The 27,582-nt window shown below is 41.4% G+C and overlaps 1 protein-coding gene across 1 annotated transcript; it reads left to right on the forward strand.

Moving 5' to 3' along the window:
- The first annotated feature begins 275 nt into the window (after window positions 1-275).
- Window positions 276-20,817, forward strand: LOC103366123 (chondroitin sulfate N-acetylgalactosaminyltransferase 1-like). The gene is made up of 4 exons (XM_008293765.1): window positions 276-373; window positions 12,138-13,478; window positions 18,288-18,504; window positions 20,572-20,817. Exons 2-4 carry the CDS (start codon window positions 12,671-12,673, stop codon window positions 20,711-20,713), a joined length of 1,167 nt encoding a protein of 388 aa, XP_008291987.1. The 5' UTR covers window positions 276-373; window positions 12,138-12,670; the 3' UTR covers window positions 20,714-20,817.
- Window positions 20,818-27,582: the final 6,765 nt, after the last annotated feature.

Consider the following 27,582-nt stretch of genomic DNA (forward strand, 5'->3'; position numbering starts at 1 on the left):
GCTAACTAGATGTGAACATGTTTAATGTTGGTCTGTGATGTATGATTTTTATCCAGCCTGTTGTCTGTGTTATTCAAGTCGGGTAATCTACAAGATTTTTGTAAAAAGCAACTGGACTTTTTGGTTCTCTGTAGAGTTGTGCTGAAGCTCTTGGGAACATCCAGCCTGTTTGTTTATTTTGAAGGCTGCAGCCCTCGTGTTGCGGTGTTACTCTGGTGGTACTTGACGCTGCTGCGCGGTACAAACAGCCGCTCCCGGACTCCTCAAGAGTCGGCATTGGACCGGTGCGGGGCTGCAGGACGGGTCCGCAGCACCGGGACAAAACAAAACCTCCATTCAGGATGGACGGAACTACCGACACCGGGAACAAGAGGTAAGTTGTCCGGGTGAGAGGGCACGTTACACTGCTTAAGTACTGATGTAGACCTTCTGATCGCTGTAATGTTAAATACTAGTGATATTTGTAATAGAGCGCCTGTGCTGACTTTAGTCATCATCCTCACCGTGATCAATGTGAACTTTTATTGTGATTATTAGACATATCTTAGTTTTAGTCAGGAATCATGTAAAATCAACTATAAATCAGATTTTTGTTTGTCCTATAATATACTTTATGTAAATGCCATTTATATGAAATTTGACTATAATTTGCTTTTCAGTTTGTTTGAGTGCTTGCTTTCAGTAATAACTGTCCTGATGAGGTTTTGTTCATACACGCTTCTCCAATCTCACCTGTATCCAATAAAAATGAAACAAGCTTTACTGGCAAATGCTGTTAACATCCAGCTAGGTTTTCAAATGTGTGACTCATTATTTTAGGTCACTTGAAACCAAAAATCTCATGGAGGAATTAACGATCCACCCACAATAATTTCTGAAGAGTAGACCCAGATAATAAAATTACAGGCACTCAGTCTAAGTGCGGGTTTCTTCTCACCACTGGTCCTCTGCATCTCGCCTGCACGCATCCAGTACACACAGCATACCGAGCGAGTTGGAGGTTTTATCAGGGAAATGGCTCTAATCCTGCTTAGTGCACTCACTAACAAGCACCTAGCACCCTGAAATATTTGGTTTGCAAGCTTGGCAGAGTTGTTTCTCTCATATTGGAAGAATGAAACTGGAGATTATGTGGTATTTGAGGTTGTTTTGCAAGCAGAGAACAGAGGACTTTGGAGAGTGTACACATACTGTATGCTGAGGGTAAATTATTGTATATGTCTTTACCCTGTGTGGGTGACTAACAATGATGTGATACATGATGACATATATGTGCTTCCTGTGCCCGGAAGAGAAAATTGCCCCCATTTAGATGCTCCCTAAGTGTGTGTGTGTGTGTGTGTGTGTGTGTCCTAAGTGTGTGTTTTTAGTGCTTGTCTGTGGGTCTGGGACTATGTGTGTGTTCTCACTTTCTCTTGCTGTGCAGACAGCATGTGTTCTCATGTTTCGCAGATCAGATAACCGTATTAGGACATTTAACCAGTGACATTTTAATGGTGCTGATGTAACCTCCCTACAGCATATTGACAAATTGCCTCTGATGATATTACAGTCGCCCTTTATATGATGCCAGTTTATTAAAAATCTATTAAGTTAAATGGAGATCGTATCAGTGGCACTGGAGGGTATATTGCCTCCGGGCCGACTGTCAGTTTCACTCATATAGACCAGTATAAATGACCCACATCGGAGGGCGGAGCTGGTTTAGTCACAGTAAGCAGAACCTGTTGTAACTGCTAAAATCAAAAACCACAAGTCTTTACCTTTTTATGCAAGCAGGACGCAGTTGAGAAATACAACGCCAATCGACCGGTAGCGCCGTCTGTGTGGCAGTTTTCTGTCCAGGGAGAAGAGGGAAGTAATGAGCTCTGTCCCTGACTGAAAAACTTCTTTCACAACTAATTTCCCCAGCATCCCCATAGGATATTACAGCGCATCTCTGTTGCGTAAGTGGCAAGAACTGCAAAGGTGAAGATGCACGGTAATGATAGTGTGCCGCAGGTTGTTGGCTGAGATGAGCAGGTGTGATCTGACGACACGCCGGATTTATTTCTTTAACAGTGACCTCAATTGTTTGCTCTCCTGCCGTCTCTATCAACAGCTCTCCAAGTTTTTCCACTGGTAAAATCACAGTCAACAACTGCGAGGCATGTGACACAGGGAGTGTCTCACTGTACAAACTAAGATTTATTATGTAACGCCATAATTATGCAGAGATGAGTCCGTCCAGAATCGGATTGTGGTTCTTCATTGTGTTTCCACGCCTGAATTAGTGCCCACCGATATCCTCTTTCTGCGGTTTCCTTCCATATATACTATATGTCCAACTAGCACATTGTAGGAGACAATGGCTGTAATTTGATTATCGGTTTATACAATAGTCAGTCTTTTGTGTCTGCACAGTTATGCTTTATTCCTACAGGGACTTAAATCAGCATTTGTGTTTCCTGCTTTTCATTTTGTATAGACATCAGAGTAACTAATTGATGTTGCTTGACAGACGCTGTTTATGTCTTTAAATGCTAACAAAGCACAGCCGAGTAGTCTCAGCCACAGCCCCACTGGTATTTCCGATTGGACTCCTGAGGCTGATGAAAGAAATCATTTCTGAGTGTAAAAACAAATCAGACAACAGTATCAGCCAATAAACATGTAGAATGCATAATAAAAACTAATATTTTAAATACGAGTCCCTTGAAATGATCATGAATTGGACTATGATAAAGATATGTTGAGCTTTAAGTGAATATTTTACAGCTGAGAAATAAACTAATTGTGGTTTTTGTTGAACACAGTAACTGTGATGCTGGTTCTAGACATGATTAACATAGATTTCTGTGCTGTCTTAATAATTGTTGACTAACATATTTGCAAAAGCTTCAAATTTGACACATTGAAGCCCAACTCATACTATTTTTTTGTTGCCAATAATATCCGAGAGTTTATAAAATCTTATTGGTCAATATTTTTGGAACAGATCCTGGGTGTCCTCACCAGGACGCGATACTAACCATCATTCCACCTTGCAGCCCCACCCAGCACATTTACATTCAAAACTCTCTCTCCTTTTTGCTCTGTTTTCATCTCCACCAACTCTGAGGAAAACGTCTAAATGCTCCACAGTGTTCAGCAGCTTTTTGCTAACTGTGTCCGTCTGCTGTTTGCTGCTGAGCAAGTCGCATTCAGAGGAGCTTCTGTACTGAACGCCTGCGAGGCAAATTTGTGACATGTGACTGGTGATGTATTACTTGGCATGACTTAAAACCATTGCCGAAAAACAACAAACTCAGAGATGCTTAAAGGCTTGGTGGAGCTAGTAGGAACTACATAGCTGTTATAAGTGATTGTGTGTTAGGGTTTCTCCACACTTCCTCCTGATTTCTGTACTCAAGTGTGTTTTAGCACAGAGTCTAGTTTGTTTGTCAAGGCAAGGCAAGGCAACTTTATTTTCATAGCTCATTTCATACACAAATGCAATTTAAAGGCGTTGAATAATGCATTCAAATATTTTAAAAGAAATAAAAACAGCGTAATTAAAATGGTAAGTGAACAGCTGGAACAATAAATAATTTAAAAATTACAGTGCAAACTAAAACAAAAAAATGTCCTGATGTGGTGTAAACTGTAAAACTTTAAAATTCCTGATAAGTTTAAAGGGAATAAAATACAAAAAAATAAACAGGGTAAACACCAGGTTACAGTATTATGAATACAGTGACAAAAATAACGACTTCATTTAAAATTGCTATTCAACTATAATGTTGTTAATCTCTTCACAGCAGTCTGATATCACAGTAATCCTCCTACCCGTTCTACATAATGGAGTGACTTGTGTACTGTAGTTAACATAGTTAATCCAGCTGCTGCAAACGGTGGCTCAGTTGGAGCAAATGTTCACAAACACCATTGCAGCAACCTTTGTTAATCCATGGAACCTGTCAGGATTTACTGTCACCTCTAAAATGTACTTATTGTCAGAGCAGAGCATTGCCGGTTGGTTCATCTGTTTAGTTTCAGTGTTGTTGGAAGCATCAGAGTCCTGCTGCTCCTGAACATTAGCGGCGTTAGTGTTTGAGCATCGTAGTTTAGTGCTAGCATTAGCCTCAGGTAGCCAGCTAAACTGAACAGACACCTTTTTCACAACTTCATACTAAAGAGTTCATCAGCACCACCGCCACAACTTGCAGTTAGACAGCTGGGGGGTGGAGTTCGGTTTAATGCGAGACTTACAGGCAGGCGGCAAACACACCAGTAACTCCATTCTATTAAACAGTAAGAGGCTCCACCTGGTGGAACAACCAGGTACTACAACAAATTGTCAGTACATTTTCTGATAGCTAAACTGCAGGTACTTTGTTTTCTACCTTATTAGGTAATCTAATTTATTTACTCAATTAAATATTAAAATATTGCAATTAAATGACTAACCATTAACCAATAACATCTCTCAACTCTGACTCCTTGTCTGTGCATCTGAACAAAAGCAGCAGCACCATAGTTACCCATTGAAGAGTTAGAACAATTGAACTGTATCAATTGGATTTGGCAGACACTTTCACTGTGTATAAAAGTGGTATTGAACACTAATGTGAACTCTGGCCAGCAGGGAAGTTGGGGGAATGAGACAATCTCACTCAGCCACAGTACGGATAAACCTAATCTGGAAGAGCCCTTGAAGTCAATACTCAGTGAACATGTACAGTAGAACTGTGGCTAATCATTCGTTTTCTCTATTAATCACTTGATCTCTAAAGTGTCAGAAAAAAAGAAGGAAAACTGTCTGAGTCCACAAAATATTCAGCCAACGGCAATATAAAAATGTAAAAATGTACAATATTTCTTAACAATCATACTAAAGCTGTAACTTTTTTTTTTTTTTTTACCTAAAAAAAAAAATTCTATTCTATTTACAGAATAGTTGCCAATTCACATTCTCTGCTGCAATGACCCATTTTCCCCATGGGAACCATTAAAGTTTCATCTGATACATGCGAACCTAACTGTGAAGAAGTGGAACACTTTGAGGACCATCGCAGAGAAAGGGAGAGGGGAGGACGGGGTGTTAGGAGGGGGGCGGATGGCGTATGTTAACACGAGACGCTTGCAGTGAAGTCGAGGAGTGTTTTTTTTTAAGGGCCTTCCAGATGGCACGTCGACAGGAAGGTTCCGGGGAAACCGGTCCCTAATGAATGGGAGGGAGAATCACCTGAGGGGACCAGAGACATCAAAGAAACCTTTCTCTCGCCTTCTTCCCCTCCTACATGCCCACTTTATACCGACTTGTCTCCGCTCTTCATTTTCTCCTCACACCATCCACTCACTTAATAGCTCCCCTCAAGTAATCCGCGGGTATCGTCGACATTCTTACCAGCCCGCTTTTTTTTCCCTTCATTTAAAAAAATTATCTTAATTAATCTCTCCTCTCCTGTCCTCTCCTCTCCTCCTCCTCTCCTTCCCAGAGGACATTCCTCATTTTTACTGAGAGATAGCCAGAGGGCAGGTTCAGACAGAGCTGTCGGAGAAGAAGCCCTGACATTCACTGAGGCCCACACGCACATAGAGGCATTAACATCCTTGACCTGTAACCAATATACAACCCACTAGAGGCTGCAGGGAGACAGGACGGAGAGAGACGCAGACAGACGGTATGGAGCGGAGCTTAAACAAGCGTGGTTCGGTGGTTTATCTGGTTTGTTTGTAGATTACGTGGAGGCCACTTAGAGAGAGTGGATGTGTGTGGGAGAAGAGAGTTCAGGGAGGAGGGGTGCTGTTTAAAAGATGAACGTATCGATGGGCTCTCGTGTAAACATCTGTGTACTTTTTGGATGTGAAACTATGAGACCAAAGGGGAGGCAGGGTCGGTGTTTTGTGGCCTTAAAAGACCACAACAGTCGTGCATGTTTAGTCCCTTTGCTCCCAGTCATGTCTACTGGCTGCAGCACAACAGTTAATCATTGTTAAACCATTCTGCTTGCACCCATTTCCTTCCTTTCGTTTTCATACATTTGGTAAAGCTATTATTATCAAAGGCCCCATACTGTGCCCCCAATAAATAATTCAAAATTTTACACATCCCCACAGTGTGTCTTTTAATTTTCAGCTCAAAATACTGCAAAGACAGTTTGTTTTAGCATGACGGTATAACCCCTGGTTCTAGTCCTGTTCTAACTGGGCTGTATCAGTGTATGAGGCTTTGAATGCAGCTGAACTGCTACTGACTACGCCCTATTCAGGAAAAAGACTCTCTGTGATTGACAGCACAAAGTTAAACAATTGGCTGTACGGCAGTCGACACTTCTTTCTCTCTGAGCAGTCTTTTTACATCGAAATATTGCAGAATTCTGTTGTGTTTTTTCTCTTTTTTCATGTTAAGTTTGTCAAAAGACATTGCAGTCGTTTAGCCGTGGCTTGGAAGTGGCTCTAAAGTGACTGCTAGTTAACATGTCGCCTCTATCGGCTACGTTTACTTCTTCTGTTGTCTGTGGATGGTTTCTATCACCATTGGGGCCTTTAATGTAAAAGTCTATTATTTATCAGACTCTGCTTGAGTTGTGGGAACCCTCTTTTGTGTTTACATCATTCTTTATTGAATTAATAGTGCTGGATAATCACAAGATTAAGTAGTTAAAGTGGACCTCCTTAAATTGAGCAAGCTGAATTTGAGTCATCATTGTGACACTTGTATAATCTGTGGCTCTTGAGACAGTTTCTAAAGTCAAACAAAAAGCCTGTGTTGGAACATGTTGGGGAATTGGACTTTGAAAGAGCTTGGCATTGATTGTAGAGAGATTCTGTTGGTTGCATTATAGGAAATACAGGTTTCAATGTTTTGGGGGCTTGACCAAACAAAAAGTCAGGACATACGATATAATCTGGGTTTAAAAGGCTCAAAAGGAGTCCTGTTGGAAATACACATGGCAGGATACGCAACGATGCCATAAACCATTCCTATTTCATTTTTTGTCTCTTATTATTCCCCCCCAGCTGGATATTTGTTGATTTATTTACTTTAAATATAAAAAAGGGAAGCTCTTGGAGACTTGGTGAATGTGGACAGGGCATAATTAACCGACATCTTCTTAGTCTTGTTTAAGAGGATTTGTGGACTTTTTTTTTCTTTTGCTTTCTGTCTTTTGTGCTTTTTTTAGGAATATATTCTACTCAGATAGTATTTACATTTTCTTTCATGTGCTGGCCAATAAAAATGAACAAAATATAGAAGTTATTTAAAACAATGGCTGCCAAGAACTGGGAAAAAAAACCCACTAAAGGTGTGAAACTCTTAAGTGTGATCATTAAGATTATCAGCAAAAATACACAGTGTGGAATTTACAGTTAAAGAGCTTAGTCACACAAACACACCGATAAGATCTTTTGTAGTAGATGTACCGTGTCTTCTTTGTTTCCTCTCTATGATTTTCCCCTGCTTTTTTTTTTTGTCATTTCCGCTCTCTTTCTCACACACACACACACACACGCTTACACCCTTTGAAAAGATGGTATACTGCCAACTCTCAGTGCATACATTATTCTTTAAGAGCAGTCCTGAATACATTAAGTACCAGCAGAGAGCAAAGACAGCCGGCTCTTTAAATCTGACAGCAGGACCGAGATGCTACATTTGTCACGATAAGAGGGTCACAAGGTGGCTTCTCAAATGCCTCAGACATTTGAAGGTTGGCATGCGTAGGCGGTTAGAACAGAGAGGAGCACACAGACAGAGATAACCTGTCACCTGCGTGTGATTTCTGCTGTACCAGTGTGACTGTCAACCAGAAACGGGGCCGAGGACTGAGGAGAAATTCATTCTCTCTCTGTTTTCTGACACTAAAACCCTGCAGCTCTGAGTGCTCACTCAACGCTCGCCGTTAGCTCATGCCGTGGTGTTTTTTTTTTTTTCCCATCTGACTCATTTTCACCAAGATAAGCACAACACTTTTAACAGGTGTTAAGAGATAAGCTTTAATATTTTTGCTGCAAAAATAAAAGATACACTCCCGCACATATTCCCACGTATATGTTACACTAACCGAAGCACACAAATAAACACGCAAATCCCCCTGTGGGCAGGAAGCTGCAGCAGGAGGGGAGGAAGTGATTTTGGAGGCTGAACCAGATGCTCCCGAGCTCTGCCGCTGGAAACATCTCAGGCCACCAAATACTAAATCATTCTCTTTCTCATCTCTTGTTTTCTTTTCTTTATGACAGCCTGATTAAATATTTCATCTCTCTTTCCCTGACCCTCTGCCGCTCTCGTCCCTGTATCTGTGTTTCTATTTCCAGCAGAGAGAATGAAAAATGTGATAAGGGGGGAGAAACACATTTATCAGCTTTGTCATCTCAGGAAGTGCAGGAAATGTATCCTCTGCCTTTTTTTTTTTTTCTTCTGTTGGTAAACAAGCCTGTGTTCATATAGCATGTAGATTTATTAGTTCTGTTATGCGGAAAAAAAAAGATTTCGTCAAGCGGCAGCACCATGGGGTCTTTGATATGGGCTTTGTCGGAGCCGCATGAACAGTGAAGGTTGAAACAAACATCAGGAAGCTGTTATCAGGTGCAGGTCCAGCCAGGCAAAAAGTTAGAGAGGGAAGTCGTAACGTCGCAGAGAACGGCAACAGGAACTGTTGTGGTAAATTTCATGCCAGTTTCTTTGTGGGTTTTTGTTGTTGCTGAAGCAGAAATGCCGTACAATCATTAAAATATATAAATGTGGACGGTGTTGGGTGAAGTCAGGCCAGGGTGTTGTTTCCAAAACCAGAGGTCGCACAGTCGACTGATGTCATTTCCTCTCTGAAAAAATAGTGTCAGTGCAAGTTTGCTGGAAATCCTGACATGTTTGGTGCTATGGTCTTTGAAGTTTTAAGTATCTCAACAACAAAGCTGTGCGATAACACAGAGATAAGCTGCGAATCAAGGGGGAAAGTGTCTTCGGGAAAAGTGCTTCACAGTGTTGACGGGACTTAAGACTCTACAGCTGCACTGGCAGATATCTGAGGTCCTACTTGAGGCTGAACACTAACACTAGACGCTAAAAATGACAACGGTGATATGCCTCTCTTAAGTGCATACGTTGTTTTCCGTGTTCACTATCGTAGTATATCACATACCTTACAGTAAATGCTCCTACTATAAATACCATGCGGAGAAGCATTAAATGGGTGCAAGTGAGATAGTAAGAGGAAATGCCTGTTCAGACACCTCACCACCAATAAAATCAAAACTGATTATTTAGCTGCTGGTGTTCCTGTGTTGCAGCCATGCCTATCCCCACGGGGAGTCAAATAACCAGCGCTGAATCGATGCATTCATTCCCGGTGAGACTCAGTGGTTTGACTGTGAGTCTCTGCTCATAAATCTAAATCACACCAACCTCCTTCCCAGTGATGAATCTTTCTCTCATAACTTTACAGCAGTGAATGATCGCTTTGCCACAGATTATACGCAGCGTACTTCTATTGTGTTTGGGATCCATTTGGCAGAGGTAGAAGCCGCACGTCTCAGCAATATCACAGGGGAATAAATACAGCTCTGTCAGATACAGGTATTAGAGCTGCAACAACCGATCGATGAGTTGTCAGCTGGTAGATTTATCACCTAAACTATCTGGATAATTGAATAATTGGTTGGAATAGTTTTGTTTAAGAAAAATATGTCTGAATATTCTGATTCCAGCTTGATAAATGTGATTTTTTTCCCCCCATTTCTTTCCTCAATGACAGTAAAATGAATATCAGACATTTGAGGATGTCGTCTTGGACTTTAGGAAACACTGAGAGACATTTTTCACCATTTTCTGACACATTATAGACCAAAAAATGAGCAAAATATAATCAACAGATTAACCGACAGTGACAATAATTGTCAGCTGCAGCCCTAACAGATGTTTATTACTACTTCGTCTGGCTTTTTTCCAGTTTATGTCATTGTAAGTTGAATACTAACAAGAAAAACTATGTGAGCTCTGGCGACTTGTGGGCATATTTCATTATTTTCTGACATTTTCGATTGAAAAAAATTAACTGATTAATGAAAAAAAGTTCATTGTTAAATGATGTGCCAATTTACATTGCGTTTGTAGCTGTTTAAAAAGTGGTTGCAGAGAATAACTAAATGTGACATTTGCTTTATGATAAGCGTGTCACTCTGCTCCCACTGTGGCTGAAAGCATCTGCAGCTTGCTGTAGTTAAAAATGCAAAGTAATGCATTTGTTCCTCAATAAAAAGCCAAATTGACCTTCACAATGTCAGAGCTAAGTGCACGCTTTAATTTGTGTGAATGGCTTGTGATCGCTTTCACTGGCACTACTGCAAGTGTAGTTACAGGAAGTCGTGAAATCAGGAAAGTCATCTGGGAGAAGTGATGTAATTATTTCAAGGAGGTTCCCTGCATATGTGATCGCATGGATACAAAACTAATGAGAGCCATTTGTGAGGCAACCAAAGAAACTGATTAAACTACCATTAATGTCATGCCACATTTTTCAGAGGATTTATGGCTCCGTATAATGACATCATGAGGATTCTCCTATAATTGAAAGGATGATACTTCATCTCAGAAGCCACATTCTGCTCTCCGGCACCGACTCACCCACTTTCCCCTGAGCACCCTCTCCTCAAACATTTTGTAAGTCTGCAGTGGAGGTCCTGCTGGAGAGACGCCCTCCCTCTCTCCCTCTCCCCCTCTCTCTCTCTCCCTGGATTCAGCCATCTGTTAGAGCACAGTCCAGTATTCACGTCTGCCATATACTAATCCTTTCATTAGCTTCAGGCAGTCCTGTCAAAGAGCTGACTGTGTGGGGAGTCAGGAGAGACTGAGACTGATACACAGAGATACATTTACAGATACGTACAGTAACTCGACCACTGAAACATCTTCCCACCAAAACATACATATACTCAAGAGTCACATTCACACATCCAAAAACACCTTTCTGTTGCTCACTTTTTTTTAATATAGAAGTCACAGAATCTATACTTAAGTCTTATATTTATGTCTGTATCTGTTTAGGATTGCAGGTTGATCACAATATCTGAATGATCATGATGGATGATCTATAAATGGAAAAATGTGTGTGACACTTTAATCCAAAATGGCTATGAATCACAAGTGTTCCAAATCGCAGTTCACTGCTCTCTAATGAGTGAACTCTGTACTGGCTGTTACATAGGGAGTAATGATAGTAGCAGCAGGTACAATGCTTACTATTGTCATTATCGTAGTTGTGTGTCTTGGCACACCTACACTTCCCGATTTGCCTCGAACACAGAGTACATCTGAGACAGATGGAAATGTCATTAGTTTTGTCGGTAACAATGGCAGCAAAGTTTTGAAAAGATGATGCTTCCAGATGAAAAGTCAGAGGATCATCACTGTGATTTAGTCTGAGGGGAAGACACCTGTGTTAAATTGTGTACCAATCCATAACGAAAGTTGTCGTGACATTTCAGATAAGCCCACCGAAGTCCGCGAGCGTCATACTCTGCAGACCATGAATGTCTGCACTGAATTTAAATGACAATCCACTCAATAGTTGTCGATACATTTCACTCTGGACCAAAGAACCGGACTGACCAGCCCGCTGGCATTGCTAGCCATGCTGCTGGGGTGGCTACAAATGCTGCCTGAGGGATGTAATGGTCTTAAATAGACAATATCTCTTACAGAAGATAATGTATCTCAAGAGCTTTCGTGTTCAAATAAATTAATAGAGAGCAGCCTGGTAATATGAGACTACATTTATACTAACTGCAGGTATAAATAGACAAATGTATGGCTGCTTTTCTCTGTATCCACTGAACACACATTCACAATAATGCACACACACACACATTATCATTTCCACCCTTTTAAGCACACACCTCCTTGCACGCTGCCGTATCCACACACATCAGTGACAACATTGTTTTCCGGGAGCTGCAGTCCTGAAGTAATGCTTAGCTTGGCGTAGGGAGTTAAACCCTTTGCCACCCTAAAACTAATACGTCTAAGTAGCCTGGCATGTTTCCGACTGGTTACACGTTTGAATGACACAACTAACAGTGATGAGATAAAGTTGGTGGAGGTCAAGACGTTGAGAACTTTTTTGTCTACTAACACAACCCCTGTGTCTCTCTCTGCTTTCTGTTTCCTCTCTTAGGAAAATACCATGAGAAAACCACCGGTGACCGCAGAGGATTTGTTTTCTCATTAAAATGTTACATTTTTTCTCCATGCATCAGCCAGCTCTATCCGGGCTTATGTGGCTGAATATTCACTCATTCCAAGACTCAGTCAGACACGAGAAGAGGACAGTATGGACTGACTGAGAGAGTCGGAGCACTCGAACACAGATGAGTCACCTGTGAGTGGCAGATGATGTAACCACGTCTAGAACAGAGTCTTCCAGCCGACCATGGAGCTAATTGGAACAACAGAAAGGGAAAGAGTGCTTTTTATACGTTGTTGACACTCGTTCATTCATTTTGCCGATGACAAAACAAGTTGAAGTCTCAGACAGTTGAGAAGCAATGACCTAATTCAGATTAAATGACCTCACACTGATAAGTAGCCGCCTCCTCACTGGGTGATGGAACATAATCACAAATGGACTCTTATCATTGAGGCTGGAGAGGGTGAGGTTACATGATATTTCTGTGTGTACAGCTCTTTAACTCAGAGGAGTGAGTTTTGATGCTACATGCGGTGATGTTGCGGCGTGGACTGCTAGCCTGGGTGTCCCGTGTTGGAGGCATTCTGGTGCTCCTCTGCTGCTCCCTGTCACTCCTCTATGTGATGACGTGCAGCCCTCCGCACTCTGATGACCCTCCGTTGAGTCACCGTGCTGGATCCAACCACCCCAGCCTTGGAGGTACAGGTCCGGGTATTGGAGCAGGAGCTGGTGGGCCAGGAGGAGCCGGAGCTGGGCCTGCCCAAAGCGGCGGCCCACCAGGTGTCCACTCTTACCAGGTGCTCCTCCAAGAACGTGAGGAACAGCATCGCCTACACATCTCCTCTTTGAAGAAGCAGATAGCTCAGCTGAAGGAGGCATTGCAGGAGCGCAGCCAGCAGCTGAAAGGAGTGCAGGAAAGCCTAAAAAGAGTTGCTGGGGGCCCAGCAGAGGGGCACGAAGTAGGAGCTGGATTACAAGGAGGTGGCCTTGGAGAAGCTCAGGGAGCCAAGAGCCAGCAGACGGACCTCCAAGAGTTCCTGAGGGGCCAGCTGTCAAAAGCTGAGGTGACTGCTGGCACCAGGTTGCCCAGCGAGTACGCTGTGGTGCCGTTCGAGAGCTTCACCCTTCAGAGGGTCTACCAGCTGGAGATGGGGCTCACACGTCATCCTGAGGAGAAGCCAGTGAGGAAGGACAAAAGAGAGGAGCTGGGGGAGGTCCTGGAGATGGCTCTGCACAGCCTCAACACACCTTCATCCCAGCAGGACGGCAGGAGAGCAGCGGACAAGACTCAAACCAGCAAAGTCTACACCCCGTCTGACTTCATAGAAGGTGAGAACATTAGAAGACATGTTTACATGCAGCTAATCTGTCACAGTAAATGTGTTTTGACAAAAACAATGTGCTGCCAGGATTAAGTTTTCTGTTGTGACATGACATGAATATTTATGTTTAACCGAAACCACAGTCTTTCCCTTATCTCAACCAAAGTGCTTTTGTTTCCTAACTTAACCACACGCAGATACTCTGGTGTTCACATCCTCCTGTGCGCCGTAGCCCACCGTCCTCCCCAACCACCTGCCTGTAAACACAATCAAGGCAGTGATTATGGCTGCCGTTGAAAGGTTTAATCTTCTTGAGATGCCTAATCAGCATATATCTTCAAAAAATATGGAAATTTATGTTAGATTGCGCACAGCTCTGAGTAAAGTGAACCAGTGATGGAGGTAGTGAGAGGACTCTTTACTGGAGTACGACAATGAAGAAAGACACCAGTACATCTAGCGAAAGTCCTTGCAATTAGTTGGTTTCTATAAATGGTTCCTCCAAAGGATCACAACATTAATCTGAGGGGGTTGTGCAGGTTTTGCTACTCAAGTTTGTTTTTGTTTTTTTAGTCTTTGCTTTTTGCGGTACCTCTTTGCTTACATAACTTAAAATGAATCCATCTGAGAGGTTTAAATGGGAAATGTTTCTGAGCCAAAGCACTGGGGACCTCTGCTTTAATATAGAGCAATGCATTTTATTTGGAAAACTTCTGTGTTGTTGTGTGTAATATCCTAAACTGAAAAGTAACAAATAGCTATTGTAAAAAATAATTTTGGTGGAATAACAAACACTATATTCCCCACTGAAAAGTTCAATTATATTCCACTAGTGACCTCACACTCTGCGTTTGTCATCACAGCATAATTGGGAAAACCTCATTAGTCTTATGTAAATGTAATTTCCTTGAGGCATAGTGGCAAATCTGAGCTCCACTAACTTTGTGTGTTCTCCATTTGTATCACTGTCAACAGTTTACTTTTACACTCTGTTGCTACCTTTTTGTTTTGTTTTTGTTTTTTCACACGAATCCTTGGAAGGTCAGAAGCATGTGAGTGTTTATGTACAACTACAGCCAGGATATCCTCCTAGTTTGTTCTGTTCAGCTCCGATCAGAAAGTCAGGAAATGAACGCAGCTGCTTCTCATTCACAGTAGAGCATCTCTTCAAACATGGTATTTTAGTGTGCACGTCTGCTCTTTGAAGGTCACCGTCTTCGGTGTGTGTGAGTGGGCGGAGGTCTAACGGTGAGTAATCGGGGCACCTGGCTTGGAGGAGATGAGCCATAGGTCACTATATGAAGCCTCTTGTATGTGCAGGAGCTTGTGTGTGGTCTAGTGTGTATTTATGCGACTGGGATTTTATTAGATGTGCATCCATTTGTGTGTGTGTGTGTGTGTGTGTGTGTACTCACATAAATGGCCTCTACATTTCAAACAGACAGCAGTAGAGTGCAGCTTGCTTTTAATGAAATACACACCCCCTCCCACTCATATTTGGCACTTAATAGTCCTTAATGGACTTAGACATCGATTTTAAGCAAATCTTGAACAAACAGCATTTTATCTAACCAGCCAGACAAGTGAAAGGCAGTCAAGATGGCCAGACTTGCAAAAGCATCTTCAGGGAGTTTCAGGGCTGCATTAACAAGCTAGTGAGCTGAAACTGTACACAAACACTGGAGGTATGCAAAATGAACTCTCCAGCCACTGGGTTGTGTTCTCAGAAAAAGAGCAGTGTGTTAAGACAGAAAGACAGAGGCAGGAATTGAAGGCATTTAGTCCAAATTGTTTAACATATTTACTAAATGAAAGCTTATCGAGTCCCTCTGGGAAATGAGGCCTCCCATCACAGGAAGCAGGCCAATTTCACAGGAAGGCCTTAATTCAAGCTGCAATCAGGCTGTAAATCTTTGCCCACAGAAATCCCTCTGTTCTCGCTCTTCCTCTTTTTATCTACCATCTTCTGACTCTCTTCCATCTGTCTGTCTGTCTGCTCTGTTTCTGTCTCCAAGCTGTTCTTTGAAGACCATATGCCTCTTTCCAGTGATGTATTTTCTACTTGTTTCTTTTCTTTCTGGTCTCACTTCTCACTTTCTACACCCCATTTCCTTTTTTTTGTTTATTTTTTTTTTCTTTCTCCACCAACCTCGCTGGGTCAGTTTGCAAATAATAATCTTAGTAATGGCAGAGTAATTGGAAAACAACTTCTCTCTGGGGGAACAAGCTGACGTAAGGCCTGCAGCAAGAAAATTGGTTCTGATGACCAGAATAGCCTCGCTTTCAGTGTGTGTGTGTGTGTGTGTGTTCCATGTGTATATACAGTTATGGCTTTTGGCCGAACAGCAGCAGAGTGCATGAACAATATCTCATGCTGCCTCATAAGCCTCCTTTCTTTTCCCACATAAAACGTGTCAGCCCGTCACATGGAGCTGACGGCAGACGCACAAAGAAATAATGACGATGCTTGTATTAAAAATAGTGCTCCTTTGAAAATGTTTCATTTTTTTTGGTTTAATTTTTAGAATTAGATGTTAAAAACATGATCCTTGGCATCTAGAAACACAGAAATCTCACGGGGTTTCAACAAAAGCCGCACCCTGGAGAAAGCGAGGAAAATAAAGTCAGCTGCGACAAAGGAAGACACAAAGAACTTCACACATACAAACTAAAATCTGACTTCAAAAGCTGACATAAACAACAAGAGTCCAGTCCGGGGTGACATTTATTTGTCAATTTATAATATGTTCATACATCTCTGTGTATGTGTTGATATTTAAGTACTCCCCCTAAAGTTATGAGAAGTTCAGCGCATGGTTACAGGAATAGGTTGGTATTTTGGGAAATCTTGGTTGCTTTGTTTTCGAGTGTGAGATGAAAAGATTAAAGCCACTTTCATATCTATAAAGTAAATATAGAGCAAGAGCATGGAGATTGTTAGCCAGCCTGGAAGCAGAGGAAAACAGCTGGCCTGGCTAATCTGTACAAAAACAGAGGCAGGTTGTACACAAATTATAAACCTCAACTTATGACTTTTACACTTGTGGCTAAAATAGGAACTAAATCAAATGTTGATTCATGAGGTTTAGAGATAATGAAAGGACAATTTCATCTTAGCTGCACTGCTCTATAACTTTTGTACAGACATTTATATCCCCCCTGTGATGACTTGTGGTAGTTTTGCTGATCCCCTAATTTATGATTCAGCTGAATCCAATTCTTGACTTTTTAATTTTGTCCAATACCAGAATAAGTACAGCCTCATATTGCTGCTAGCGTGGCTCTCTAGACTCTTAGTGTTGTTTTACCTTTGGGCAGGGCCATAGGCATTGACATTTCAGTCATCACTGACAGTTGCTGAGCTGTGCATTGGTCATTCTCATAGATTGCACATAAAAGATGGATGTAGCCTCTGGGTCTGTAAAAGTGAAGCCAACTCGCAAGCGCTTTGAACCTACGTTTTTCTACCTGCCAGCAGGAGGCAGCGACTCTGGTTGCAGAATGAAGTCTGAGATAACGACCCTACTTCTCTCTCTCGATTTGACACGTCAGCACATGTTTTCTAACTGGTTTATGGCCTCAGTCGCTAGTCTCAAGACTTTTTGAAGACAGCGTGGTCCTCATTTTGTAAATTATGGTCCCATTTAAAGTACAATAGGCAATAAAACAGGGCCATTTTTATAGTTGGGCTGCCTTGTGATTTACCAAGACCAAGATGGCGACGGCGACATTTCAGACTCGGTGGTAGCCCGCCAACCAACGGGAGATGCCATGATGGCTTTGTTCACCTTTTGTACAGTTTGCGGTCATTCTATAAAATGCAGTACGTTGCATTGTGCGATTGTTCCAGAAAGGCGTGTACACGTTGTGGAAACTAGTTTCTGTGGAATGTTTGAGCTGAATATAAAAAGAGTTCGAACACTTAGAAAATGTGACGGTTAATGTTGTCCACTGTGGAGTAAACAGAGCGTGATTGCAAACATAGCCACAGCATGTCTGTTTTCACCAACAGTTTTTATGGCAACCATCTCTTGGCTGCAGCTTCATATTTAACACACAGACATGCAGTATATCACATTTTTGCAAATATTTTATTATATCTTTCCATGGGACAATACTGAAGAAATGACACTTTGCTATAATGTAAAGTAGTCGGTGTACAGCTTGTATAACAGTGAAAATTTACTGTCCCCTCAAAATAACTGAGTAGACAGCCATTAATGTCTAAACTGCTGGCAACAAAAGTGAGTACACCCCTAAGTGAAATTATCTAAATTGAGCCCAAGGTGTCAATATTTTGTGTGGCTACCATTATTTTCCAGCACTGACTCAACCCTCTTGGACATGGAGTTCACCAGAGCTTCACAAGTTACCACTGGAATCCTCTTCCTCACCTCCATGATGATATCAAGGAGCTCTTGGCTGTTAGAGACCTTGTCCTCCTTCCGTTTGAGGATGCTCCACAGATGCTCAATACAGTTTAGGTGTGGAGACATGCTTGGCCAGTCCATCACATTCACCCTCATCTTCTTTAGCAAGGCAGTGGTTGTTTTGGAGGTGTGTTTGGGGTCGTTATCATGTTGGCATACTGCCCTGCAGTCCAGTTTCCAAAGGGAGGGGATCATGGTCTGCTTCAGGATGTCACATTGCATGTTGGCATTCATGGTGACTTCCTGTAACTGTAATACTGAGCTTCTCAACTCTTTGCAATATAGCAAACTAGCACAAACCCCAGTCTTTAGGCAAGTTCGTAAGATATTTTATCGGCTCACACTGATTTGGTCACGAGTTCATGTCTTTGTGTTTCACCCATCAGGTATCACTCGCACAGAGAGGGACAAAGGGACACTGTACGAGCTGACCTTCAGAGGGGAGTCGAGTAATGAATTCAAACGTCTGGTCCTCTTCCGGCCCTTCGGACCGCTGATGAAGGTGAAAAATGAGAAGGTGGACACATCCAGTGTTCCGATCAACATCATCGTCCCGCTGTCCAGACGCACAGACAAGTTCAAACAGTTCATGCACAACTTCAGGTGAAGCTTGGTGAACTTTTCTAGGATTCTCACTGTATTTACAGCTTTTAATTGCCAAGTCAGACAACCGACGTGACATAAACAGAAGCACCACAATAAATTATTCATGCTGGTTCTCTTCATCACACGTAACTAATTCAGGAAAATATGATACTTGGTGTTATAAAACCCAGTTTCAATTCCAGTCTCACATTTGAGTGTGTGATCATGCAGACGAGGACAAGGAATAGAGGAGATTAGAGGAAAGAAAATTAACATCAGAGGTTTCTTCTTCTTTTTTTTTTTTGAGAAGGAACATGTAATTAACATTTTGAAACTGCATGTGTAGTGTTATCAGTTAATTTAGTTTGGTGCTGGCAGGCATAATCAGAATGTAAACAAATCTTAGAGTGATTTAAATGACAAGAATATGAATAAAGATGTCCGTACAGATCCCAGCTCCGTTTTTTAATCAGTCAGGTCATGACCACAAGGAACGTAATTTCGTACTATTTTTGATGAGTATAGCTGACATGCATCTTAAATATAGTACGTGGTGTAGATTTATTCACTGGTAGATCCAAGCTTGTATGTGAATGAGACAAAACCATGACAGATTTTTGATGAAGAAACAGTCTAAAGGTCGGTATCTGTGTTAATAGAGCCCTGAAAGGTAAAAATAAAATGAATAACTTCTGTCACTTTGGTTAAATTTCACATTTATATCGCGACCAGCAGTCAAAGAAACTAATAGCAAAACGTGCTTGTTTCAGCTCTGCAGTCAGTCACCATCAGTTGAGGAAATGTCCTCCTTAATGTCTGTGATTTATTGTGCTCCCGCTGCTGCTTATCACAGCTCTTTTTACATGGTAAATCCTGCTTAGTAGCAGTGTTGCAGCCCATTAAAGTGCCCCCCTGGGCAGACCAGCAGTGGTTGATATACAGCGTGGCAAGAAGTGTACTTACTTGAAAGACTTGGCGAGTCGCTGAGCAAACACTTTACGCTCATCCATATTAAAGGTGCACTAACGGAAACCATGTGCGCTGGTATTTGTGAGGGAATGTTTAGGGATGATAACATTGAGTGACTGCGTGCTTATTACAATTTCTATATTCACAGTCGGGCTGGAAAATAACAGCATTTTTGATGCTAAAATGCCGAATGCGGAGATAAAATGTGTATTCACACCAGCTGCAAATTGCGCAGACAGGAACTGTGGATTTTAAAATGAGAATGTTGCATGATAAAATAATTATAACAGATTTTTTGTGCTCTCTGGTCCCAGTGACAAACTGCAGAATGCCTCATCAGATCCTAGCAAAAAATCAATTTACTTTAATAATGCCGGCATTTAGAGAGAGACTTTTATACAACAGCTTCTATAATGACAGGAAAAAATTGTATTATTCATGAGTATTCAGTATCCTCTGCACGTAGTTCATTTTTAATCATCTTGTGCTCATCTAGTTGACTTTTATGAGAATTTATTTCCCCCATGTGCTTCTGGGGAAAAGTCTGACAAATGTGTGTTCACATCTGTGCATAATGTGCGAGAGTCTCGTGGGAGGGGTGAATTATCTGCAGCATGTGTGTGATATATCTGACATATCTCCATCAGGGCGCCTTCAGGCAACTCCACCTGGTCTCTCTTTGACTCACACATAATCTCCCTCTGTGCCTTAATATGTGCCACAGTGGGAAGAGCCAGGAATATATCTGAAAATTAAGTTAATTTTCACTCTCAATTAATTCCTCCATGAATTATCTACCAGAACCAGCTTTTTATTCATGTTTTGTCCAAGTGTCAGTCCAAAACCCCAAGACATTGAATTTATAACTGTCTGAAACAGAACAAAAAGGAAAATCCTTACATTTTAGAATATAAAGTAAATCAGCAAGTACTTTTGTTCTGAATAGTTATCGGAGTTTGACTAATTGTTTCAGCATTAGCAGGATTAAAGCATCCAAACAGACCCCTTATTTGAACCCTGCGCTCTTCCTTCCTCCAATCCCCCTCCCACTTCTTAATTCGGACGACGCTTTCATCCCTGACGTCCCTTCCTTTGTGTGTTTGTGTGTCTGCACAGGGAAGTCTGTGTGCGTCAGGACGGCCGGGTCCATCTGACAGTGGTGTATTTTGGGAAAGAGCAGATGAGCGAAGTCCGCAGCACTCTGGAGAACACATCCAGGTGGGTTGGAACAGCAGCCAAGATCAGATTTTTGAATTAGAGGCCAAACACAGAATATGAGATGCAATTTATGTAATGAAACGAAAGCTGCCGCAGTCACGCACCCTCTCGCAGACGCCGTAAAAACATTTTTCGCTATTTCCACACATGCACTACAAACCTCTCTTCAAATTTTTTTTATTTTTTTTTTTATAATCTGTCTCTCTTTCACGACACACAAGCACAAAACACACACACACCTCCTGGCTCGGCGTCCTGCCACAGCCAGTCATCTGTCTGATGAATAATGTAGCAGTGTGCCACCCATGCTGAGGAGCTGAGAGCCACCAGCCAGCACAGATAAATTACAACACGCCTGTGATCATCCCTGACTCAAGCTGCCCTCTCACATGGACCTCGACACCCACACCTCTGGAGACGATCGCTGTCGGCTGATCAAGAGTCAGATCCACTGTGGACTGAGCCGCAGATTCCCTGAGGGGGTTGCTATGGTGACGCTTGTTGATTTCCCAGCCTCGAAGGTTTTTGTGCGGCCTTGAATCAGTCGGACTATCTCCAGTATCACACAGCGTCTCTTTGTCTCTCTGTGTTGGGAGGAAAATGTGGAGATAAAAAAGAAAAAAAGGCAGCATACTCTCAAAGTGAAGTGTCACATGGTGTGTGGAGACGGCAAATTCAAAAGAAGATCACAAAAACATAAGGAATTTCATTGATTTTGGTGTTGGAGCATTCATAAAGCAATGAGAGAAAAGCCTTGTGCGACAAACGCACAGAATGGAAAACAGTTGGAGCTGAAGTGGAGGTGCAATCAGTGAAAGCAGCGTGTTGAATAAAGTACACTGTCCTGTAATTTTTCTCCCAGAGCAGCAGTTCTGCTTTGAACTCTTTTCAGTCTTTTTATATTCTTCTCACAGTCTAACAATGTGTTCATCAGTTACGTAGCAGCATATCTGGGCGAGAATCGTTGCCTGTAATCAACTCTGGACCCCTGTTTTCTTTTATCTGGCTGTCAGACTGCGTTTAAAATGAATAGGAATCATCACTCGAAGATAACTACCTGCGCTTCTAGTATCTTTTACCCACAACAGACAAACACATACAGCATGGGCACAGATACAGATAACCGCTCTATTAGGCTCACAGGAGAAGTTGCATGCATGTGTGTGCAGCTGCAACTAAGGATTATGTTTTAAATAATTATCTATCGATGCTATAAATGCCACGAATAATTCTAGTAGTCCTTTAAAAATTAGATCCCACAGGAATTCATTAATTTGGTCTCACTGACCCCAAAGTTGTTGTTTTTTTCATTTACATTAAAAAATAAACCAAACAGATTATTAATAAAGACAGCCATGCTGGTGAGTCTGTTAGGCTGCAGTTAGCTGATACTAATGTTGTGCTCAGAACATGCTGGTATAATGTCTGCCGTGACCATCTTAGGTTCACATTAACTGATTAGCTCTAAGCCTAAAGCACATCTGAGCTCGGTGGAAATGTCATTCAGTTTGGAAGAATTTAAAGTCCCTCTTCGGTCGTAGATTAAATCCCTAAAAGTTCATCTCTGTGTATCAACGTTACAGAGCTAGAAGTTTCGAAAATAATTCCTTCATGCCTAAAATGACTTAGATGTACCTCTACTGTTGCTTCATCTAGACTGTGCAGATTTATTTATTCACTCACCCGTCCTCACTTGATGCAGCTCAAGCAGATCAGCTCACCTATGACTCTGCTCAAACACTGTGAAGCTGAACTACACAATGACAACTTGTAATTCAGTCATACATGTTTGAACCAGAAGCAAAACCAAAAGTCATGCAGAAAGACATATAAAAAAAAAAACCCATATGGACAAGGTTGTAACAAAGACAAGAAATGTGCTTTTTAATCAGAAGAGGTCTGTATTCATTACTGGACAAATTTAAATTATGACATGACAATGGTGCTGGATAAAAAGTAAAGGGATCCTTAAATCCATGCAGCTACCGCAGCTAAAAACCAATCACAAAGCAATCCCTGTATTTGTGAAGTCATATTGACCCAATTTTCGGTCATTTCACTTTATAAATAGCGTAAAGAATTAATCCGTTCCCACAATCATATAAATAAATTGACTGATCATCTCCCATATGCATGCAAATTTGAGCAAATGCTTATTTTGTTTTTGTTCTTATGGTAAAATATTCCCATTTCCAACCTAACCCTGAAAGTCCAAACCTTAAAAGAAGAGGACCGGCCGGTTCTCTGAAAGTGTAAAACTCAATTGCTTCTCACAACGATACGGTTCAAATGAGAGTCGACACACACACACACACATCTTAATTCCCAAAACAAGTCAATATCTCTTCGCAGCAGTGTTGCCATCATTAGTGGCTGATAAGATTCCGCGCTGCCCTTCCAACAAATTAAATTCACCCCCACAAACTGGTTTAGTTTGCGTCTGCTCACAAATAACCCCTAGCTATTTGTCTTTTTTTTTTTTTTTTTAAATCACATTACATTCACACTCCAGGTGATAATTATGTGAGGGTATTTATCTAAAACCAAACCATTTTACTGTATCAAAAGCTAAAATAAACAGAAACTAGGCACAAAAAAAAAAGAAAAAAAAAGAAGCAGTGCTCCAGAAAATCAGGGCCTCAGTCTTCAAGCTTTTTTTTCTCCCAGACACCAGGGATGTTGTTTAAAATAGAGAGACTCAGCTGCTGTACTTTGAGATATATCTCTTACACATCCCCACTTCAAAGCGTGAACTCAGACTCAAACCATCGGGGGGGCATGTAAGTTTCAGAGCCGTACATGCTGAAGAATAATGACTCAAAACAACACGAGATAGAGAGGAGAGAAGCAGATAGTGAGCGAGCGTGAGGGAGATTGTGTGTGAAGGAGGGAGAAGAATGAGTGATCTGTTCTAAGGAGATACCAGTCGATACATATGAATAATTGCTGCGTTTCGGCCGCAGAAGGGAGACGATAGCTGAGGGGAAAACAGTGGGAGAGGAAGTTAGATGTGAGGTGTAAAGATAAGATGGGAGAGGCCAGCTAACCTGGAAAAAAAATGTAGGAAATTGGACGAAGATTAGAGAGACCAGAAATGTGAACAGGCAAAGATACATCGGATGGGGTCACTCCTTCAACTCCAACTTTTCTCCTGTCTTTCTACCGTATAGCTACTTGCCTGTCGTAATTTGTGGTATTTCATTTAGTTCACAGACAGGTCAGCAGTGCTCTGAAGCGCCTCTGACAGCTCTGCAGGAAACCAGAGGATAACGCCGAGCACAAGTTGATTGAGAGAAGATTATGAGTGGATGAAATGAAGTCCAAATCATAGATGAGCTTGAAAGCTATCCAATATTCATTCTGAAGAGAGTATGTTCCTTTGCAGATCGCCATTACAGACCCATTCAGCAAATTACTCTGCGTTATTAACTTGTAGCTGTCTTGCCTGAGGGCTCAGCCAGGGAGTCATCACAAGTCTACATTTTTTATGGCCTGTGCTTACCTCTCTATTACGTACGTCAACTGCTTATTCCCCAGCTCTCTGTGAAGCGCGAGATTTTTTATTTTTTTTCCTCATGTACAATTGTCCAGAGAGCGTAACGCCAGGTTTCCTCGCTCTGTGAACAGCGGACAGGTGACCGCCAAACATGAACTAGGAGTCATTTGAAATTCACCGCAGGTACAAGAAATTCTCAGGTAGAAGACAGCTGCTGACTGGCTTTGCTGCATCAGAAAATACTGAGAGATGATGAGTAAATGGAAGCAGCTCGGAGTCTGCAGCTCGGAGTCTGCAGCCGTGCTGGACGCTCTGTGAAGCCGAGCCAAGGCTGAGCGCAAAACAGCAGCTGCGGCTGATGGGGATGTTCTTAGTTTTGCAGGTGTTTGGTCGTTAAGCAGAGTGTTTGACCAGAAAGAGGCAGCTGACAGATCAATATCATGTTACAGTGTGAAAATGTTGTCGTTGTAAAAACATATTTCCACCTTATAACAATATACTACACTGAACAAAAAGACAACTTTGAATATTTTGTCAAAGTCTGTTGTTTTTAGCATTGGAATTAGTATTTGTTTTGCCAACAAATGGCATCTTTACAACAGAATGGACGTCATAAAACAACTAAGTGCGACTCAAATGGAAATTATTTTGGGCCCATTGAGAGTGGGGTCATAAAGCAGAAAAATCAAGTCAGGGTGTCCACTTTCTGCATTGCGTAGTGCGACACATCTGTGACGCACAAAGTTAACGAGGTTATTGATGGTAATTTGTGGAATGTTGCCCCACGTCGTTGGACTCGTCCATCCAAATGATTTCTTTGACAACAAATAGAGGAGCTGTGGACATTTAAGAGCCTGGAAACGTTTTTAGCAGACACGCCAGAATCTAGCCGCTTATTTATTTTGTCATCTGTGGCATTTCCTGACTGAAGTGTAGATTTAAGTCAGTGGTTAAGACTTTGTCACCAGTTAAACAGCTCAAAAACTTTTTTAACTCAATTGTCAAAATGAAATTCTTCTTCTTACCAGAGCAACAGAATGTCATTTTTTTGGAACTTTTTCTCTAACTCAAAAAAAGACTTTGCTTGCATGCTGCATTTTCTTGTTACACAAAGGATGATACAGACATCATATTGTATATACATACATGTCACAGTATTATCCAGATTCATCCATTGTGCTCAATAACAGCAGGATCTTGCCATCTTTCAGCTCAAACAAAAGGTTGAATTAACTTGTAAACATGAGCCATATTTCTCAATTTACACTTCCTGTACGTATATAAATAAGTCAATAAGTTATCTTGTTATAACTTGAAGCATTTAACTTTATAAAAACATACAGTATTTTGTTACAAGGAACGTTAATTGTTGTAGTATGACAAGTTTATGCCATAATCACATGAAAATATCTTTTCATAAAGGGAAAAATCTCATTATAATAATACACTGTTCATGTTATAGCTTGATAATGATCTGTTTTTCATTTTCTAGTGTAGCAGGCATACGCCTCCATTAAATGACAAATTAAAAAAAACAAAGTTATCCGTAGAAGAACCTAAATATCTGTGCCAAATTTCATGGCGATTTCCCACCTCTTAACCACAGCTGTCAGCTTCATGGTGGTCGTTGGTAAATCATCAAAGTCAGTAGGGTTTGTCCTCTGGGAACCATGAATGTCTGTACACAGTTTGGCGATCCATCCAATACTTATTAGGTTTTTCAGCCCAACCAAAGTGGTGAACCAAAGGACATTGCCATCCATAGCGCCATACTGCTTGCATGACTAAAAAGCAAGCGGGCCTCCCTTGTGTCGTATAAAAGCGTCGAGGATGAAAAGAAGCCCGACTGTGGCCACATATGAGGAGCTTATAGTCAAGACTGTATTCAGCAAACACCATGTTTGCAGTCAGTCCTCCCCTCCCTGTCCTGACTGAGCAGAACTAACAGGATCAGACCTGCTGCTGAGACACAACAGGATAGCTCTTTACAGGCTTCTCACTCTGACACAATTTCAACAATTTAGCTGCTACTAGGTACCAGCCATCACGCCTACAGTAAACAAATTGACTATTTTCGGCCATAAAAAGGGGGCTGCTGCCTGTGGGTTAGATGGAAGAAAAATAGCGGGATGTAAAAAGTAATTTAGAAAACAAGGATTGTGCGGATTAAGTGGAGTCCACTTGACACAACAGTGGCGCCTGTGCCTGCGTTCATATTTTTGGTCTTGCATTTAGGCGACACACACACACACCCACACACCCACACAAATGCCTGTGAGCATTATTTAAACCGCTAATGCGCTCAGACCTGCACACACACACACACCAAGCACTTACCACGATGAATAGAGATTTGGCTCTCTGGAAATAGAGACAATCGCCTTTTCCCCTAAACATTATTGGTAATCAGGAAATTATCACCACCATAAATCTGCTAATGAATTATTTAAAACTACATGTCTTTCAAAACATACATTTGCTCAGGACGCAATTGGCTTAGTTTAGCAGACAGACTGAAAAGAGAGTAAAATAACAAGTCTGGCTCTGTGCAAGGGTAAAATCTGCCAATTCGCACCCCTTAAGCTTACTAATTATTGTGTTACATCTTGTTTGTACAAACAACTTAAGCCAGCAGTCTGATTTTTAAAAATTTTGTACATAGCCAGTTTTCTCTGCTTCAAGTATTAAAGCAGATCATTCATCCATTGGCTATACAACCCTCTACAGGATGAAGCAGGTATAGCTAATAGATGGGTGGCTAGAGTCTTTCAGCAATACCATTTATTAGCATTTTCATTTTTCTATTGTGAATATCCTCTCCATCTCAGTGAGGAATATTTATTTTCAAGATAGATTTAGATCAATTCAGTTGCAGTTGAAGTCATGGTGTTTTAGTTTTTCGGGCCCAAACATGCCGCAAACATAGAAATAATCTCACTTAATTGTGCAGAAATATAAAACAAGACTCCAGAAATCTGTTCACAATCAGGGGAAATGCACCAATTTGAAAGTTAGATAAGTTTTCTGGCACTCACAACTACTGCCACTCAGTTTAGTCTAGCTTAGCATAAAGGCTGTTGCAAAAAGTAGCCAAACTTGCTACCAAAACCTCTGAAATCCATGAACAGACACACTGAATTTTGCTATTTAAGTAAGTAAGTAAGTAAGTAAGTAAAATTTATTTATAAAGCGCTTTTCCCAGACAAAAGTCACAAAGTGCTTTATTCTATTAAATGCTTCTATTTAAGTATGTAAAGTGTAAAATAGTCACTTTTACATTGTACAGATTAATTAGTAAAGTAATAGTCAGTGTTGAGTCCAAAAATGATTTCAGGTGCTCAAAGGTAGATTTCATACTTTTCCTCTGTTTCCACTCTTTATGCTAAGCTAAGCTAACCGACTGCTGGCCTCTG

This window comes from Stegastes partitus, unplaced genomic scaffold (assembly GCF_000690725.1).
Source record: "Stegastes partitus isolate 25-593 unplaced genomic scaffold, Stegastes_partitus-1.0.2 Scaffold909, whole genome shotgun sequence".
In the NCBI taxonomy this organism is placed as follows: domain Eukaryota; kingdom Metazoa; phylum Chordata; class Actinopteri; family Pomacentridae; genus Stegastes; species Stegastes partitus.

Coding starts and splice junctions, on each gene's coding strand:
- LOC103366123 (XM_008293765.1), top strand. CDS start 12,671: ATGCTACATGCGGTGATGTTGCGGCGTGGACTGCTAGCCTGGGTGTCC. Junction 13,479..18,287: donor CCCGTCTGACTTCATAGAAG/GTGAGAACATTA, acceptor TTCACCCATCAG/GTATCACTCGCACAGAGAGG. Junction 18,505..20,571: donor CAGTTCATGCACAACTTCAG/GTGAAGCTTGGT, acceptor GTGTCTGCACAG/GGAAGTCTGTGTGCGTCAGG.